Raw genomic sequence first — 17,206 nt, 5'->3', positions numbered from 1 at the left:
TGGGTCTGTATTTTATTATTTTATTTCATTCGTTACACTTATGTTCCATTTTGTTAAAAGATATTTTTGTTTAAGCAGATTTAACATACTTATATAATATTTTTGTGTTAGTTATGTTCGTACATACGCAGCCAATCAAACGTTGTAAAACTTACGTTTAGAGTTATAAACAGGAAGAATATATATTTCGATATCAAGGTACAATACAAGGAAAAAATATAGATATTGCAAAACGGCATTCTCTTCATTCTGAAATACAATTGGACACCATAAAGTGTAGACTGTATCGGACAGTGTAGTGGTTTGACGATGGGCCCCGTACTGTTATTAATGCTCTACATTCTGTCTCTGGAGTCGACGGATGCTTTACGATTTCCCCACATCAACACCGTGTCACAGCAAGGTACGTGTTGTGTTTCTGATAGACGATTTATAAACAGTGTAATTAACAAAATATCGCAGTTTAAAGAAGACTTTTTTCCAAGCTGTCTAATTATATTCCTTTTGTTTATCATGTTATCTGCAATATCTTTAAAATAGGAGGTTCAGTGAAAATGAAAAAAATGGTTTAAACTTGTTATACTGAAAAGAGGATATTTAAATAAACACGAAAAAATATATTTTGTGAAAAAAAATCCCAGTAGAAGCAAAGTCATAAGCATTTAAGTCCCTGAAAAATGGCACATTTTTGTAATCCCAAGCTCTATATGAGGACTGCCTAAAAATTTTGTATTTCATTAAAATGAGATGTCCGTGTCAAATCAGAGATGTTGGAAAGTATAAATATTCTGAAAGATTATGATGTATTAAATATTTTAGAAAATTAATAAAATGCAAAAAATCCAATATGGCTGACAAAATGGCTGACAAAATGGCCGCCGCAGATAAGAAAAATAGCAACATACATTGGACCTTAGCTTAAATAAATGACTATGAAGACTAAATAAGTATAAGAAAGTATATATGTACTGATAGGTTATGACATACAGAATACCTTGAAAAATAGTTACATGCAAGAAATCCAAAATGGCGGAAAAAAATTCCGCCGTTGCATGAAAAAAACATTACATGTACGTATTTACACATATACTTTTGTATGTGTACTATGATTCTCAAAACATTGAACATTGATTAATGTGTATTTATTTCATAGTTAGATATTGCACATATGAAAATAATAGTGAAGGAAAATACATTTGTGTTGCAAATATGGGTGTTTTTTTTTTCAGGCAAAAGTTGAAAATGAATGGTATCATTGTTTCAATTTGTTTCAAGTTCCATTTATAAAAAGTCTTATGTATGTTTCAAAAGTCTTTATAAGAATTAAACTAATTAAACTAATAATGTAGTCCTTAAATGTTTCAAAAGTACATTTGTGTTCTTCCATTTTATAAGAAGTATCAATTGATGAAGTTAATTTTATAATATTTTATAACTAACTAATATAGGTCAAATGCATGATATATACAAGTGTGTAAATATTAAATCACATCAACTGATTGCATGTAATACATTTCAAGATTTAAGAAAAGTACCAGAAAACATGAAAACAAAGTTTTACATCTTTACATGTCTTTTAATCAAAACAACCATACCCGTGGCATTTTCGCTGCCTACCTAATGGCGAAGTTAACTATTTAATTCTACATTGTCAAAGACTACTCCGTCCTAAATGAGGACCTACTACCTAGTTAGTTATTATGCTACCCTAGCATGTCATAGTGTGCGTGCGTGTGTGCGTGCGTGCGTGCGTGCGTGTGCGTGTGTGTGTGTATGTGTGTTTATCTATCAGGTCTTGTTTGGTCTGAAAAAAGCGCAACTTTTTATATTTCGTTTTTCTGAATCTCAAACTGAGACTAAATACGTGAGTGAATACAGGCCCTGACTCCAACATGGGAATATGTAGTTCTAGGTAAGTGCCCTTTGTGTCCACTTTATATGAGTATCGGTCTTTTATGGTCACTTTGTCTCCATTGAACCGATCGGACAATTCAAAATTGGGCTCCTCCTCGATCATATACACCCATTCATCACCACGTTAATACCCTCCCTTTTTCCACCACGGTCAAACACACCCCTTCCCCACCTCGGTCATACACATCCCTTCCCCACCACAGCCTTACACACCCCTACCCCGACCTCGGTCATACAGACTCCTTCCCAACCACGGTCATACACAACCCCTTACCCACCTCGGTCATACACCCCCTTCCCCATCCCGGTCATACACACCCTTTCACCACCACGGTCATACACACCCCTTTCCCTCCTCGGTCATACACATCCCTTCCCCACCTCGGTCATTCAGACCCCTACCCCCACCTCGGTCATAAACATCCCTTTCCCACAACAGTTATACACAACTCTTTCCCACCTCGGATATACACACCCCTATCCCAACCATAGTCATACATACCCCTTCCCAACCTCGGTCAAACACACCCCTTCCCCACCACGGCCAAACACATCCCCAATCCCCGACCTCGGTCATACAGACCGCTTCCCCACCACGGTCATAAACACCCCTTCCCCATCACAGTTATACACAACCCTTTCCCACCTCGGTCATACACACCCCTTCCCCACCACGGTCATACACACCCCTTCCCCACCACAATCATACACACCCCTTCCCCACCACGGTCGTACACACCCCTTCCCCATCACAGTTATACACAACCCTTTCCCACCTCGGTCATACACACCCCTTCCTCACCACGGCCATACACATCCCTACCCGACCTCGGTCATACAGACCCCTTCCCAACCGCGGTCGTACACCCCCCTTCCCCAACACAGTTATACACAACCCTTTCCCACCTCGGTCATACACACCCCTTCCTCACCACGGCCATACACACCCCTACCCGACCTCGGTCATACAGACCCCTTCCCAACCGCGGTCGTACACACCCCTTCCCCATCACAGTTATACACAACCCTTACCCACCTCGGTCATACACACCCCTTCCCCACCACGGCCATACACACCCCTACCCCGAAATCGGTCATACAGACCCCTTCCCCACCACGGTCGTACACATCCCTTCCTCACCACAATCATACACACCCCTTCTCCACCACGGTCGTACACACCTCTTCCCCACCACAGTTGTACACAACCCTTTCCCACCTCGGTTATACACACCCCTATCCCCATCATGGTCAAACTTACCCACACCTCGGTCATACACCCCCTTCCCCACCTCGGTCATACACCCCCTTCCCCACCTCGGTCATACACACCCCTTCCCAACCTCGGTCATACACACCAATTCACCACCTCAGTTATACACACCCCTGCCCATCCTCGGTTATACACACCAATTCTCGGCCACGGACATACAACCCCCTTTTCCACCACGGTCATTCACACCTCTTTTCCACCACGGTCATACACACCCCTTCTCCACCTCGGTCATACACACCCTTTCTCCATCACGGTCATACACACCCCTTCTCCACCTCGGTCATACACACGCCTTCTCCACCACGTTCATACACATCCCTTCTCCACCTAGGTCATAAACATCCCTTCTCCACCTAGGTCATACACATCCCTTCCCCCACCTTGGTCATACACACCCCTTTCCAATCACGATTACATACACCCCTTCTCCACCTCGGTCATACACACCCCTTCCCCACTACAGTCATACACACCCCTTCTCCACCACGGTCATACACACCCCTTTCCAACCACGATTATACACACCCTTTCTCCACCTCGGTCATACACTATCCTTCTCCACGACGGTCATACATACCCGTTCGCCACTACGGTCATAAACACCCCCTTTCCCACTTCGTTTATACACACCCTACCCCCACCACGGTCATACACACTCCTAAACCCACCTCGGTCATACACAACCATTATTCACCTCGGTCATACATACCCCTTTCCCACCTCAGTCATACACCCCCCTTCCCAACCTCGGTTATACACATCCCTTCCCCACCACGGTTATACTCATCCCTTCCCCACCTCAGGTCATACAAACCCCTTCCTCAACTCTGTTATACACACCTCTCCCATTGCCCGGTCATACACACTCCACCCCAACCTCGGTCATACACAACCATTTCCCACCTCGGTCATACACACCCCTTCTCTTAATCTGTTATACACCCCCTTCTCCACTTCGGTCATACACACCTCTTCCCCACCACGGTCATACACACCCCTACCCCGACCTCGGTCATACAGACCCCTTCCCCACCACGGTCATAAATACTCCTTCCCCACCACAGTTATACACAACCCTTTTCCGACTCGGTAATACACACCCCTATCTCCAGCATGGTGAAACATACCCCCCACCTCGGTCATACGCCCACTTCCCCAACCTCGGTCATACACAACCCTTTCCCACATCGGTCATACACACCAATTCTCTTACTCGGTTATACACCCCCTTCTCCACCTCGGTCATACACACCCCTTTCCCACCTCGGTCATACACACCCCTATCCCCAGCATGGTCAAACATACCCCCCACCTGGGTCATACCCCCTTCACCACCTCGGTCATACACCCCCTTCCCCACCTCGGTCATACACACCCCTTCCCCACCTCGGTCATACCCACCAATTCTTCACCTCGGTTATACACACCCATTCCCCAACACGGCCATACACACCCCTACCCCGACCTCGATCATACAGACCCTTTCCCCACCACGCTCGTACACACCCTTTCCCAACCACAGTTATAGACAACCATTTCCCACCTCGGTTATACACACCCCTATCCCCAGCATGTTCAAACATACCCCCACCTCGGTCATACACCCCCCTTCCCCACCTCGGTCATACACCCCCTTCCCCACCTCGGTCATACACACCCCTTCTCCACCTCGGTCATACACACCAATTCTTCTCCTCGGTTATAAACACCCCTTCCCCACCTCGGTTATACACACCAATTGTCCACCACAGACATACAGCCCCCTTTTCCACCCCGGTCTTTCACACCCCTTCTCCACCACGGTCATACACACCCCTTCTCCACCTCGGTCATACACACGCCTTCTCCACCACGGTCATACACACCCCTTCCCCACCTCGGTCATACACACCCTTTCTCCACCACGGTCATACACACCCCTTCTCCACCTCGGTCATACACACCCCTTCCCCACCTCGTTCATACACACCCTTTCTCCACCACAGTCATACACACCCCTTTCCAACCATGATTATACACACCCCTTCTCCACCTCGGTCATACACACTCCTGCTCCACCACTGTCATACACACCCGTTCCCCACTACGGTCATACACAGACCTTCTCCACCATTGTCATACACACTCCTGCTCCACCACTGTCATACACACCCCTTCCCCACTACGGTCATACACACACCTTCTCCACCACCGTCATACACACACCTTCTCCACCACTGTCATACACACCCCTTCCCCACTACGGTCATACACACACCTTATCCACAACGGTCATATACACTCCTGCTCCACCACTGTCATACACACTCCTTCCCCACTACGGTCATACACACACCTTCTCCATTACGGTCATACACACCCCTTTCCAACCACGATTATACACACCCCTTCTCCACCTCGGTCATACACACCCCTTCCCCACCACGGCCATACACACCCCTACCCCGAAATCGGTCATACAGACCCCTTCCCCACCACGGTCGTACACATCCCTTCCTCACCACAATCATACACACCCCTTCTCCACCACGGTCGTACACACCTCTTCCCCACCACAGTTATACACAACCCTTTCCCACCTCGGTTATACACACCCCTATCCCCATCATGGTCAAACTTACCCACACCTCGGTCATACACCCCCTTCCCCACCTCGGTCATACACCCCCTTCCCCACCTCGGTCATACACACCCCTTCCCAACCTCGGTCATACACACCAATTCACCACCTCAGTTATACACACCCCTTCCCATCCTCGTTATACACACCAATTCTCGGCCACGGACATACAACCCCCTTTTCCACCACGGTCATTCACACCTCTTTTCCACCACGGTCATACACACCCCTTCTCCACCTCGGTCATACACACCCTTTCTCCATCACGGTCATACACACCCCTTCTCCACCTCGGTCATACACACGCCTTCTCCACCACGTTCATACACATCCCTTCTCCACCTAGGTCATAAACATCCCTTCTCCACCTAGGTCATACACATCCCTTCCCCCACCTTGGTCATACACACCCCTTTCCAATCACGATTACATACACCCCTTCTCCACCTCGGTCATACACACCCCTTCCCCACTACAGTCATACACACCCCTTCTCCACCACGGTCATACACACCCCTTTCCAACCACGATTATACACACCCTTTCTCCACCTCGGTCATACACTATCCTTCTCCACGACGGTCATACATACCCGTTCGCCACTACGGTCATAAACACCCCCTTTCCCACTTCGTTTATACACACCCTACCCCCACCACGGTCATACACACTCCTAAACCCACCTCGGTCATACACAACCATTATTCACCTCGGTCATACATACCCCTTTCCCACCTCAGTCATACACACCCCTTCCCAACCTCGGTTATACACATCCCTTCCCCACCACGGTTATACTCATCCCTTCCCCACCTCAGGTCATACAAACCCCTTCCTCAACTCTGTTATACACACCTCTCCCATTGCCCGGTCATACACACTCCACCCCAACCTCGGTCATACACAACCATTTCCCACCTCGGTCATACACACCCCTTCTCTTAATCTGTTATACACCCCCTTCTCCACTTCGGTCATACACACCTCTTCCCCACCACGGTCATACACACCCCTTCCCCGACCTCGGTCATACAGACCCCTTCCCCACCACGGTCATAAATACTCCTTCCCCACCACAGTTATACACAACCCTTTTCCGACTCGGTTATACACACCCCTATCTCCAGCATGGTGAAACATACCCCCCACCTCGGTCATACGCCCACTTCCCCAACCTCGGTCATACACAACCCTTTCCCACATCGGTCATACACACCAATTCTCTTACTCGGTTATACACACCCATTCCCCAACACGGCCATACACACCCCTACCCCGACCTCGATCATACAGACCCTTTCCCCACCACGCTCGTACACACCCTTTCCCAACCACAGTTATAGACAACCATTTCCCACCTCGGTTATACACACCCCTATCCCCAGCATGTTCAAACATACCCCCACCTCGGTCATACACCCCCCTTCCCCACCTCGGTCATACACCCCCTTCCCCACCTCGGTCATACACACCCCTTCTCCACCTCGGTCATACACACCAATTCTTCTCCTCGGTTATAAACACCCCTTCCCCACCTCGGTTATACACACCAATTGTCCACCACAGACATACAGCCCCCTTTTCCACCCCGGTCTTTCACACCCCTTCTCCACCACGGTCATACACACCCCTTCTCCACCTCGGTCATACACACGCCTTCTCCACCACGGTCATACACACCCCTTCCCCACCTCGGTCATACACACCCTTTCTCCACCACGGTCATACACACCCCTTCTCCACCTCGGTCATACACACCCCTTCCCCACCTCGTTCATACACACCCTTTCTCCACCACAGTCATACACACCCCTTTCCAACCATGATTATACACACCCCTTCTCCACCTCGGTCATACACACTCCTGCTCCACCACTGTCATACACACCCGTTCCCCACTACGGTCATACACAGACCTTCTCCACCATTGTCATACACACTCCTGCTCCACCACTGTCATACACACCCCTTCCCCACTACGGTCATACACACACCTTCTCCACCACCGTCATACACACACCTTCTCCACCACTGTCATACACACCCCTTCCCCACTACGGTCATACACACACCTTCTCCACAACGGTCATACACACTCCTGCTCCACCACTGTCATACACACTCCTTCCCCACTACGGTCATACACACACCTTCTCCATTACGGTCATACACACCCCTTTCCAACCACGATTATACACACCCCTTCTCCACCTCGGTCATACACACCCATTCTCCACCTCGGCCATACATACCTCTTCCTCAACTCTGTTATACACACCTCTCCCATACCCCGGTCATACACACTCCACCCCCACCTCGGTCATACACAACCCTTTCCTACCTCGGTCATACACACCCCTTCCCTTACTCGGTCATAGACACCCCTTTTCCACCTGGATCCTAGTAGCATCAGTATCAGTATCAGTATCAGTAGCAGCAGCAGTAACAGTAACAGTAGTAGTAGTAGTAGTATTAGTATTAGTAGTAGTAGTAGTAGTAGTAGTAGTAGTAGTAGTAGTGGTAGTGGTAGTGGTAGTGGTAGTGGTAGTGGTAGTAGTAGTAGTAGTAGTAGTAGTAGTTGTAGTAGTAGTAGTAGTAGTAGTAGTAGTAGTAGTAGTAGTAGTAGTAGTAGTAGTAGTAGTTGTAGTAGTTGTAGTAGTAGTAGTAGTAGTAGTAGTAGTAGTAGTAGTAGTAGTAGTAGTAGTAGTAGTAGTAGTAGTAGTAGTAGTAGTTGTAGTAGTAGTAGTAGTAGTAGTAGTAGTAGTAGTAGTAGTAGTAGTAGTAGTAGTAGTAGTAGTAGTAGTAGTAGTAGTAGTAGTTGTAGTAGTTGCAGTAGTTGTAGATGTAGTAGTAGTAGTTGCAGTAGTTGTAGTTGTAGTTGTAGTAGTAGTAGTAGCAGTAGTTGTCGATGTAGTAGTTGTAGTAGTAGTTGTAGAAGTAGTAGTAGTAGTTGTAGAAGTAGTAGTAGTAGTAGTAGTAGTAGTAGTAGTAGTAGTAGTAGTAGTAGTAGTAGTAGTAGTAGTAGTAGTAGTAGTAGTAGTAGTAGTAGTAGTAGTAGTAGTAGTAGTAGTAGTAGTAGTTGTAGTAGTTGCAGTAGTTGTAGATGTAGTAGTAGTAGTTGCAGTAGTTGTAGTTGTAGTTGTAGTAGTAGTAGTAGCAGTAGTTGTCGATGTAGTAGTTGTAGTTGTAGTTGTAGTAGTAGTAGTAGCAGTAGTTGTCGATGTAGTAGTTGTAAAGGTAAAACTATGTTTTAAGTTTCTTTATGCCTTTGAAGTCTTAAAAAACAAATATGCGCGTCAATTAACAAAAATAAATTTTCTAATGAATCACTTTAACAATGCAATTGCGAAATATATTAAATTTCGATTTTTTTTTGTATTATTCAATCTTACTTGCGTATAGTAAAGCTTTATAATCCGGGGAACATTATCCAATATTTTGAAAGTATGGATTACATGCCATAGAAATAACGTAATGGATATAAATCAAATTACAATAAGTTCAGTAATTATTAAATTGAAATACAAATGCTTCAAATGAATCTAAATTAAAATACACTAAAAAGTATTAAGATATTTAAATTATATTCAGGAACTGTATTTTAAAACCATAAAATAAAATCATGAAATATTTATTCAAATTCAAAATGGAAAAAGTTGATCAAAATCATGCAAATTCCAGGGATTCTTATTGTTTTTGCATTAATATGTCTAAAAATGATTTTGTTCTTGACCCCTTATATTACACTTTTGAGGCATTGACTTGTCGACCTTGAAACTGATTCACTGAACATGTAAACCCATCAGCAATTCAAAAAAGCCAGTGCATTCATTTAGTTATGAAAGAATTTGTGCAGGTCTTGCTGAATCAATTTACGATGGAATAATGTCTAGTAAGCATTAAGGACATAATAACGATATGTTCTATTTAAGGTATACAGAAATGCAGGATTTTATTCAAATATAGTAATACAATTTATCGTCATGAAACCTGTTCCTATTTCTGTTGTTCTATCGTGCTGGGGCACATTTTTCAACGGTGTCATTTCCGTAATAATGTTACGTTCGAATGCAATTTTGAGCGTTTTTCTGAATAAGTACAAATATTTTTTCATAAGTTCATTAATTTTGTAGATTGTTTCAGAAAACTAGTATAAATAAACGATGTCAATATTTATTCAAGGTATTAGCAATGCAATATTCACTTTTTCTTAAAGCTTAAACCATAAACATAAACGCAGGTTACACTATGGGACTTGTAACAAACTTTTGAAGATGTTTACACTGTGAATTAAGTTATTTGTGTTTAAATGTACCCACCATCTATACGTCATAACAACACAGTTCGACAAGTACCTTATACTTTATATTAATATCTCAAAATCAAAGATTGAGACAAAAAGAGTTACAGAAAAAATATTCTAATGACAAATGTACTGTAAAAGAATTATAAAAAAAACCTTTGACTGAATTTCGTACTTTTCGGAAAATAGCTTTTTCTGTTTAAAGCAATTTTACAAAATCAATGAAAAATAATCAAATATAAGAAAAGCTAGTGAAACCATTTTATAGAAATTTTATGATGTCTATAGAAAAATTTAAAATACAATTTATGACAGTTTAGTTTTGAATAAATTACACAGGGTATCATATAACCGTACATTTTAAAGCTGATAAAGATGCTGAAAATCAACTTAACTCTTGTTACACAGTTTTAATCTTAGTTTAATATAAATGCTTTGTGTTTCATTACAAATACATGCATTTAACGCAAGAAATTTAATCAGAGTACAGTTTTTAAACCAAACTAGTGGAACCAAAACAATAATAGGTCGTACAAAATACTTTTACCGGCTTAGAAATACAGCAGCCCATTCGGAACTCCTCGGCCATTTTTTTTTATAAAAACAACTTATTTTGCAAAAATACACTTCACTTGTAATCAATTTAAACTCAGATTAATTAATACAACTCTAAAACACTAAATTTAATTAACGATATAATTTAAAAAAATGCGAACTACTTCAACTGATGTATCGGCATACATCCGAGGTTGTTTTTGAAAGAAAAAAAGGCCGAGAAGCTCCGAATGTCAGCAGCCAAGCAACATCGAGTAAATTCAAATAAACATGAAATAGTGGAACAAGAGTGATCTTATTTTTGTTACTTTCATTTTCTTTAACATGAGAACAATGCATATGAAAACGACAGGAAATTATCCCTTAATCAGTTGTAATCTTGCTTTATTAAGCATTAACTATGCATATATTTGAACATTGACTTCACACATTTTCCTTTATTTCAAAACATTGTGCAAGTTTTGGAACTACAACTTTCAGAGTTACTTTGGCGTTTGTTACGCGTGGTGGTCCTTTAGAATGTTTCATTGTAAATGCGCTTAAAAGTCAATTTTCACCAGAGCATTCAAATATATTTTTTTTCAAAATGGGAACATTCACCTGAAACCAAGCTATATTTTCAACAGTTGCTGTTTTGATCAAACCATATATGCAACCAATCTTGATAAACTTGGCATGTTTTAGCACGTTCTTTACTAGTTAAAAAATTCTAGTATGCAGCTTTTGCTGGGAAACTGTTTTCTAGCACACTTCGACAACGTTTGAAACAAGGCAAGATACAAGATACAAGAATCTTTATTTAAAGTCGGGTATGTGTTAACAAGAAACATTAGCTCAATGAGTTATTTTCCGACATGAATAACAGACATACATAACATATCAAATAAAAATAACAATGAGCTTGTGACCTGGAAATAAAAGTATATATGTTAAAATATGATTAGAGCATCGAGAACAGTGATAAGACCAACAAGTTTTCCCGGCTGTACGGCCAGTCCACACGCGCACGGTTCCTCTAGTTGATATACCACTGTAAAATGGTAAGTTGTTTCAACAGTATAACTTAAAGAATAAACATATACATTGAAGTAGCAAAATTGTAAGTAGCAAAATATACAAGGGAATAGCAGCTTTGTACATTGAGGTATAGTTTATAAAACAAAACAAAACAAAAACAACAACAAAAAACTTATAATTAATATAGCATGATAGGAAAAATACTTTGAAAGTATTGCTTAGAGGAGGTATGATATATATCATGCTATTTTGGTATTACACCTATCACTGTAAAAGAATGTTAATTGAAAAATGTCGTAACACCTAAACAAAATACTTGCCAAGAGAAAAACACAAGTAGTTGTATGTGTTCGACATATGATATATAAATTTAAACAGTCATAATTAGATATTAGCCGGTATAATTTCATTTTATAAGCCGTTGTTTTTTAAATCAAAGTAGTCCGCTGATTTTTTTTCTGGTATTTGAATCCCATAGCTTGTCCAGTGGGTGTAAGCCATCCCACTGAAAACAAAACTCCTTTTCCGTTAAGACAAAGGATAAAAGATATTCAGTGAAACATCTTATAGTTTTCAATTTCTTCTATTTTTTTTAAAGCAAACAGGTATTATTTACACATTGAACATTTACAAGAGGGACCAGTCCAGGTGCGGATCAGTCTTCTAAATTCCAGGTAGTTTTGAATGACTCTGATTTCCTTTGGGAGGCTCTTCCATCCTTGACTGGCCTCAAAGCGGAAAGAGTTTTTTTCCATAATTAGTTGTTCTTACTGATGGAACGTCTACACAGTTTTCGTATCTCAGATTAAAATTTCATTTCTTAAAAGTTACAAGGTTTTGAACATATTTTGGTGAGATACCATACAGACATTTGTAAGTTTCAGTAGTAATGTATCTTACCCTGCTCAAATGTTATGTTGACAATTGAATATGAAGAATATTTTCATAAGTTGGGGTGTTATCATTAAAAACAATTTTTAAAGCTCTGTATTGAATCTTTTCCATTTTTTATGTGTTGGTCTTGCTACAAAAATGCAAAACGACAGGACAGTAGCTGGAATTGGATCTGATAAAAGATTTAAAGATAATAAGCTTAGTATTGGTTGTCAAAGATTGCTTAGTCTTTGAAGAATATTCAATTGCGTAGCAGCTTTTTTGCACATTTTAGAAATCTGGGCATCAAAAAAAACTACATCTACCTCACTTGCTTTTCACAAACAGTGGTGTGATTAAGTATATTGAATTGTTTTATTTCTTTAACAGACCTTGAGCCAACTAAAATTGCCTGAAATTTGTCAGTATTAGCCTGCATTTGATTGGAAGTCAACCAGTTTATCAAAATGTTACTTTCTTCTTCAAGAGTGGTCTTAATAATATCAGGATTTTTATCACACACAAAAAGAGTATTGTCATCTGCATAATTATACAAAGCTGCATTATTGATAAAGTAGAAGATGTCATTTAGGCTAACTAAACGTTTCACATCTTCTGCCATGGGTATGTATTCAATACCAAGAACATCGCGGAAAATATCCTCCTGTTTATAGGAGGATCTCTTAGGGACAACCGTCCTAAATAAGTCAATGAATCAATGATTCCCAGTGTATCATACTGAAAAGAATCACACTAGTGTTACACTAGTATATGCTGAAATTACAACGGGAACATCAAGCAATAAATGCAGTTTCATGCCTCTTGAGCTTGTTTAAGAAGTCTTGTGAGGCTTGTTCTCATGAGCCTTGGGTCACAGGTTTACCACCAATTTCTTGTCACTGGCCATGGTTATACCTGTCACCTGCTGAGAAGGGAATCTCCGACCGGATGTTACGGTTGAATGTTTGTCCAGAGGACAGTTCAACTGCTGCCTGTTGAGTTATGTTAGTCATTTGTCCCTCACGTACTGAAATATCAGGTTTCGCAAATTTACGTTTTTATTACTGATCGGAGAAAGGCTTTTGATGATCTGTTTTTATAATTCCTACCAAGTTACATATTGAATATTTTAAAACAGATCAATCGTAAAATACATTTCAAATCATAAATAACAGTTTGAAAGCAAAAACCATTCTAGAAATACTTCTTAAGAACTAACTTCATCTCTGACACAAGATCCAGTACCGATTACAACCGATTTATACGTAAAATAATTGAACGTTGATGATTGATTTCATTTTTTTTCATACGTTTTTAACATAAATGCGCTTTAAACAATCCCTTAATACACATAGAAAACATAAATACCTACCTGTATCAGGTATTTGCAGCAAAGCATGGCATTCCCCTTTTCTAAACTCTGTGTCTTTTCCATAGGGAACTCGGTTCGTTGCAATACTGTCATGATTTTGTTACCAGCCATATAAATAACTTCTCCCTCCCTTCTTCAGCTCGCCAACCACATTCTTGAATGTAAATGGCACATACCTTAGGCGACATTCGCAGGTTTATTTCAATTGTTCAAGTAAACAAGTGAAAAGATTTCAAAAGCAACAAAAACTTTCTTTCATCCTCATTTGAAAATATTAGAATAATAATGGTGTGAAATAAGTTCGAAAGTGGCTTATGTAGAGGGTCGGTGACAAGCAATGCTTCATTTCAAAATGTTTAAAAAAAGTGTGTAATATTAGAAAGTGATGGTCTATGTTTTCAACTCGTGGTGTGGCTCGAGAAATGGCGCCCAAAATCGCCGTGATAAAATTTCAATTCAGTAAAAAAAGTAGTGTTAAAGTAAAGCACTCTTTACTTAGATAAGGGTGAACATAACTTCTCTAAAATAACTTGTATTTATCAACAACATAGACCACTTCAAGGTACATGTAATTGTCATTGCAAGGTCAGAGTGTGACAAACACCCCAGTTCTTCAGTATCTTTTTCATCTTTTAAAGTTTAGTTTGGTCTTTTCTTGAGACTCATATTACTAATGGAATGCAATAACCTCAAATACATTTAAATATTAAAGCAATTATACTTCTATTTTAGCTGATACTATAGAAGCTATAAAATATAAACACATTCTTGATTCTTACTTTTGTTAAAATGAAACGAACGTGAATAAGTGCAATTAAAATGATTTCTGACAGGATAATTGTTATTTAAAGACTCCGATATCTTTATGATTTCCATTAAATTACTGCAACAAAATACCGCTTACTGAACAAGAGTTGCATTAAATTCAGATATTGATAGTATGTGAATGCTCTTCGCTTCGTCATGACTAATGTTCCAATCAAATCAAACTAATGGCATGTTATAAGAATGTTATCATTTACAATATAAACGCGTCCAAACAATACTCAATGTGCAAATTTGCAAATAATGGCATTAAAATGCAACATATCTGAATGAAATTAATTCCATAATGGCATACACAACTACGCTACGCATTTCAAAAATCAAGGTCAAAATCACTTAAATGTCAAAATGCAAAAAATGATTCATATCGACAGACCATTGTTTATGTCTTCATTTTATCTGAAAAAGTTTTAAATATATTTCATCTCTTTTCAAAGTCGAGTCAACCATACAATGCCCTTATATCATTTGCTTAAAATGCTTCATATAAAATATTTTTGCGAATGTCATGTCCATTTATTGTTTTGTGTTTCTCCAACTTAATGTGTTAATATTCTAGCACCAAACAACCCAATAACCATTTGTTCCCAGATCGAATCAGTATTTAGCAGGCCAAAACGTGTTTCTATAAGTCCACTGCGTGCCTTAAACCCCATTAGGGCGCAATTTCAAATTGTCTTTTGTAGACACTAAAGATCACTAGAAGCCCTCTGTATCCTAATTGTATTTACAGTCAAGCCGATTCCTTATCAAACAAGCACCAGACGGGCTCTACAAAAGTCAATCCAGAGCTAATCCAACCTAATTATGGCTACCATCAACCCATATCTGCCATACATGCAGTCACTACTGACTGACTGTTCTCAAGTCCGTTGTGTGTCAAAAAAATTATTTTGTGCCAAACATACAATTAAGGAACTCGAAGAAGCTCTTTTAGGTGGCCAATAAACAAATAAACAATAATTTGCTATACTCTCAGTATGTCTAATTAGTGGGAAATACACAATATCTTAGCAACTGTTAGTGCTTTTTAGAGTATTTTGGCTAACATAAATACTAGGGCATAACAAACAGGTGCAGAGCTCAAATTCATATTCATCAATTTGGGAACTATAACGCTTATTCAGAGCCAAAATAAACTGCAGCTCTTTTTAAGACTTATAGACCATTTTGATAACCATTAAACCCATTCAGTGCCAAACAAACCTTTGGCAGTTTTCATTAAGCCTACTCAGTGCTAAATTGTACACCTTTTGGCAACCATAATACTCATTTAAAAAAAGTAGCAAGCTGATGTGCAGCTGTTATTAAGCTCTCTCAGTGCCAAATACACAATATGTATGTTTGCAACCCATAATAAAGCCCATTCACAGCTAAATGAACGCATGTGCTTCTCACATTAGGCCTTTCCAGTACCAAATTCTACGTATTACTACGTATTTGGCAACCATTCAGCTGTTCAATACCAACCAAACCCATGTGCAGCTCTATCATTAAGATTATTAGATATATCCTGAGTGGGTCCGTACCCTAACCAAAGCGGGGTAGCTTTTACCTTTTGTTAAAACTTCCATAAAAATTTAGCTGATGTATAAGACAATTTGAATTCCAGTCATGTCGTCACAAATTGGATACAAACAAATTTGTCTTAACATCAATACTAGAAAGTTATACAGGAAATCACAAAATAAGCCGGCATGTTGATTTAGGGCACATTGGGAGCATAAGCAATAAACATTGATATATACGTTTCTATTAATTAAAATGTGTGACATTTTTAAAGAAAGTATTCAATTAGGTATTAATAAAGGCCATCTTGAAAGCCATCTTGGGTTTCTTGGTCCTCATTTTACATATTTGATTTCAAACATTGCTTTGTCATAAGCATCAACGTATGAAATATAGGGTTTTCATTGCCCTTAAAATCGATAAATTAATCCTTTTCAGGGAAAAATTGGAGGAATATTTGTATAAAATTCGAAAAAGGTCACTCACTCAACATCATTTTAATCATCAAACAGTTGGCCCAGGGTTTTTAAATCATATTTGTGTTTTTTCTGCAAGTGAACAAAGTTACAAAATTTTAACCCAATGCGCTATTTTCTTCTAAAATATCTCCCGACTCAAAAGGAATAGGAAATTGCCGTATAAATATGGTAGTTTTCTTCGTGAGTTACTGGAAAAAGTATTGATATGTACAATGAAACGTCATATTGGCCAATAGATAAATTTCGATTTTTTATAAAAAAATTGTAGATGGAGGTTTATTTGGCCAATCCTTTAAATCTGAAATTGTTGTCCTTAACGTACTTAATAAAGTTCTTTGATGATTATCTTTATGTCCAAAGACATAATGATGAAATGAAATACAAGGAATTATAGAAAATATGCCTCAATTTATGGCCAATAAAATTATGTCCCCATCGATAATTTAAGCTTTTGGACCCAAAA

At 40.0% G+C, this 17,206-nt stretch overlaps 1 protein-coding gene across 1 annotated transcript in view; it reads left to right on the top strand.

The window, feature by feature from the left end:
- Positions 1–266: 266 nt before the first annotated feature.
- The window catches only part of LOC128226461 (mucin-3A-like), a 58,900-nt gene continuing 41,960 nt past the window's right edge, over positions 267–17,206 (top strand). Inside the window, exon 1 of the mRNA XM_052936344.1 lies at positions 267–403. Coding sequence (XP_052792304.1) covers positions 310–403 — 94 coding nt within the window. The 5' untranslated portion in view covers positions 267–309. The remainder of the gene's footprint in view (positions 404–17,206) is intronic.

This window comes from Mya arenaria, chromosome 3, assembly GCF_026914265.1.
Source record: "Mya arenaria isolate MELC-2E11 chromosome 3, ASM2691426v1".
Lineage (NCBI taxonomy): Eukaryota > Metazoa > Mollusca > Bivalvia > Myida > Myidae > Mya > Mya arenaria.
This window is presented reverse-complemented; position numbering and strand designations above follow the sequence as displayed.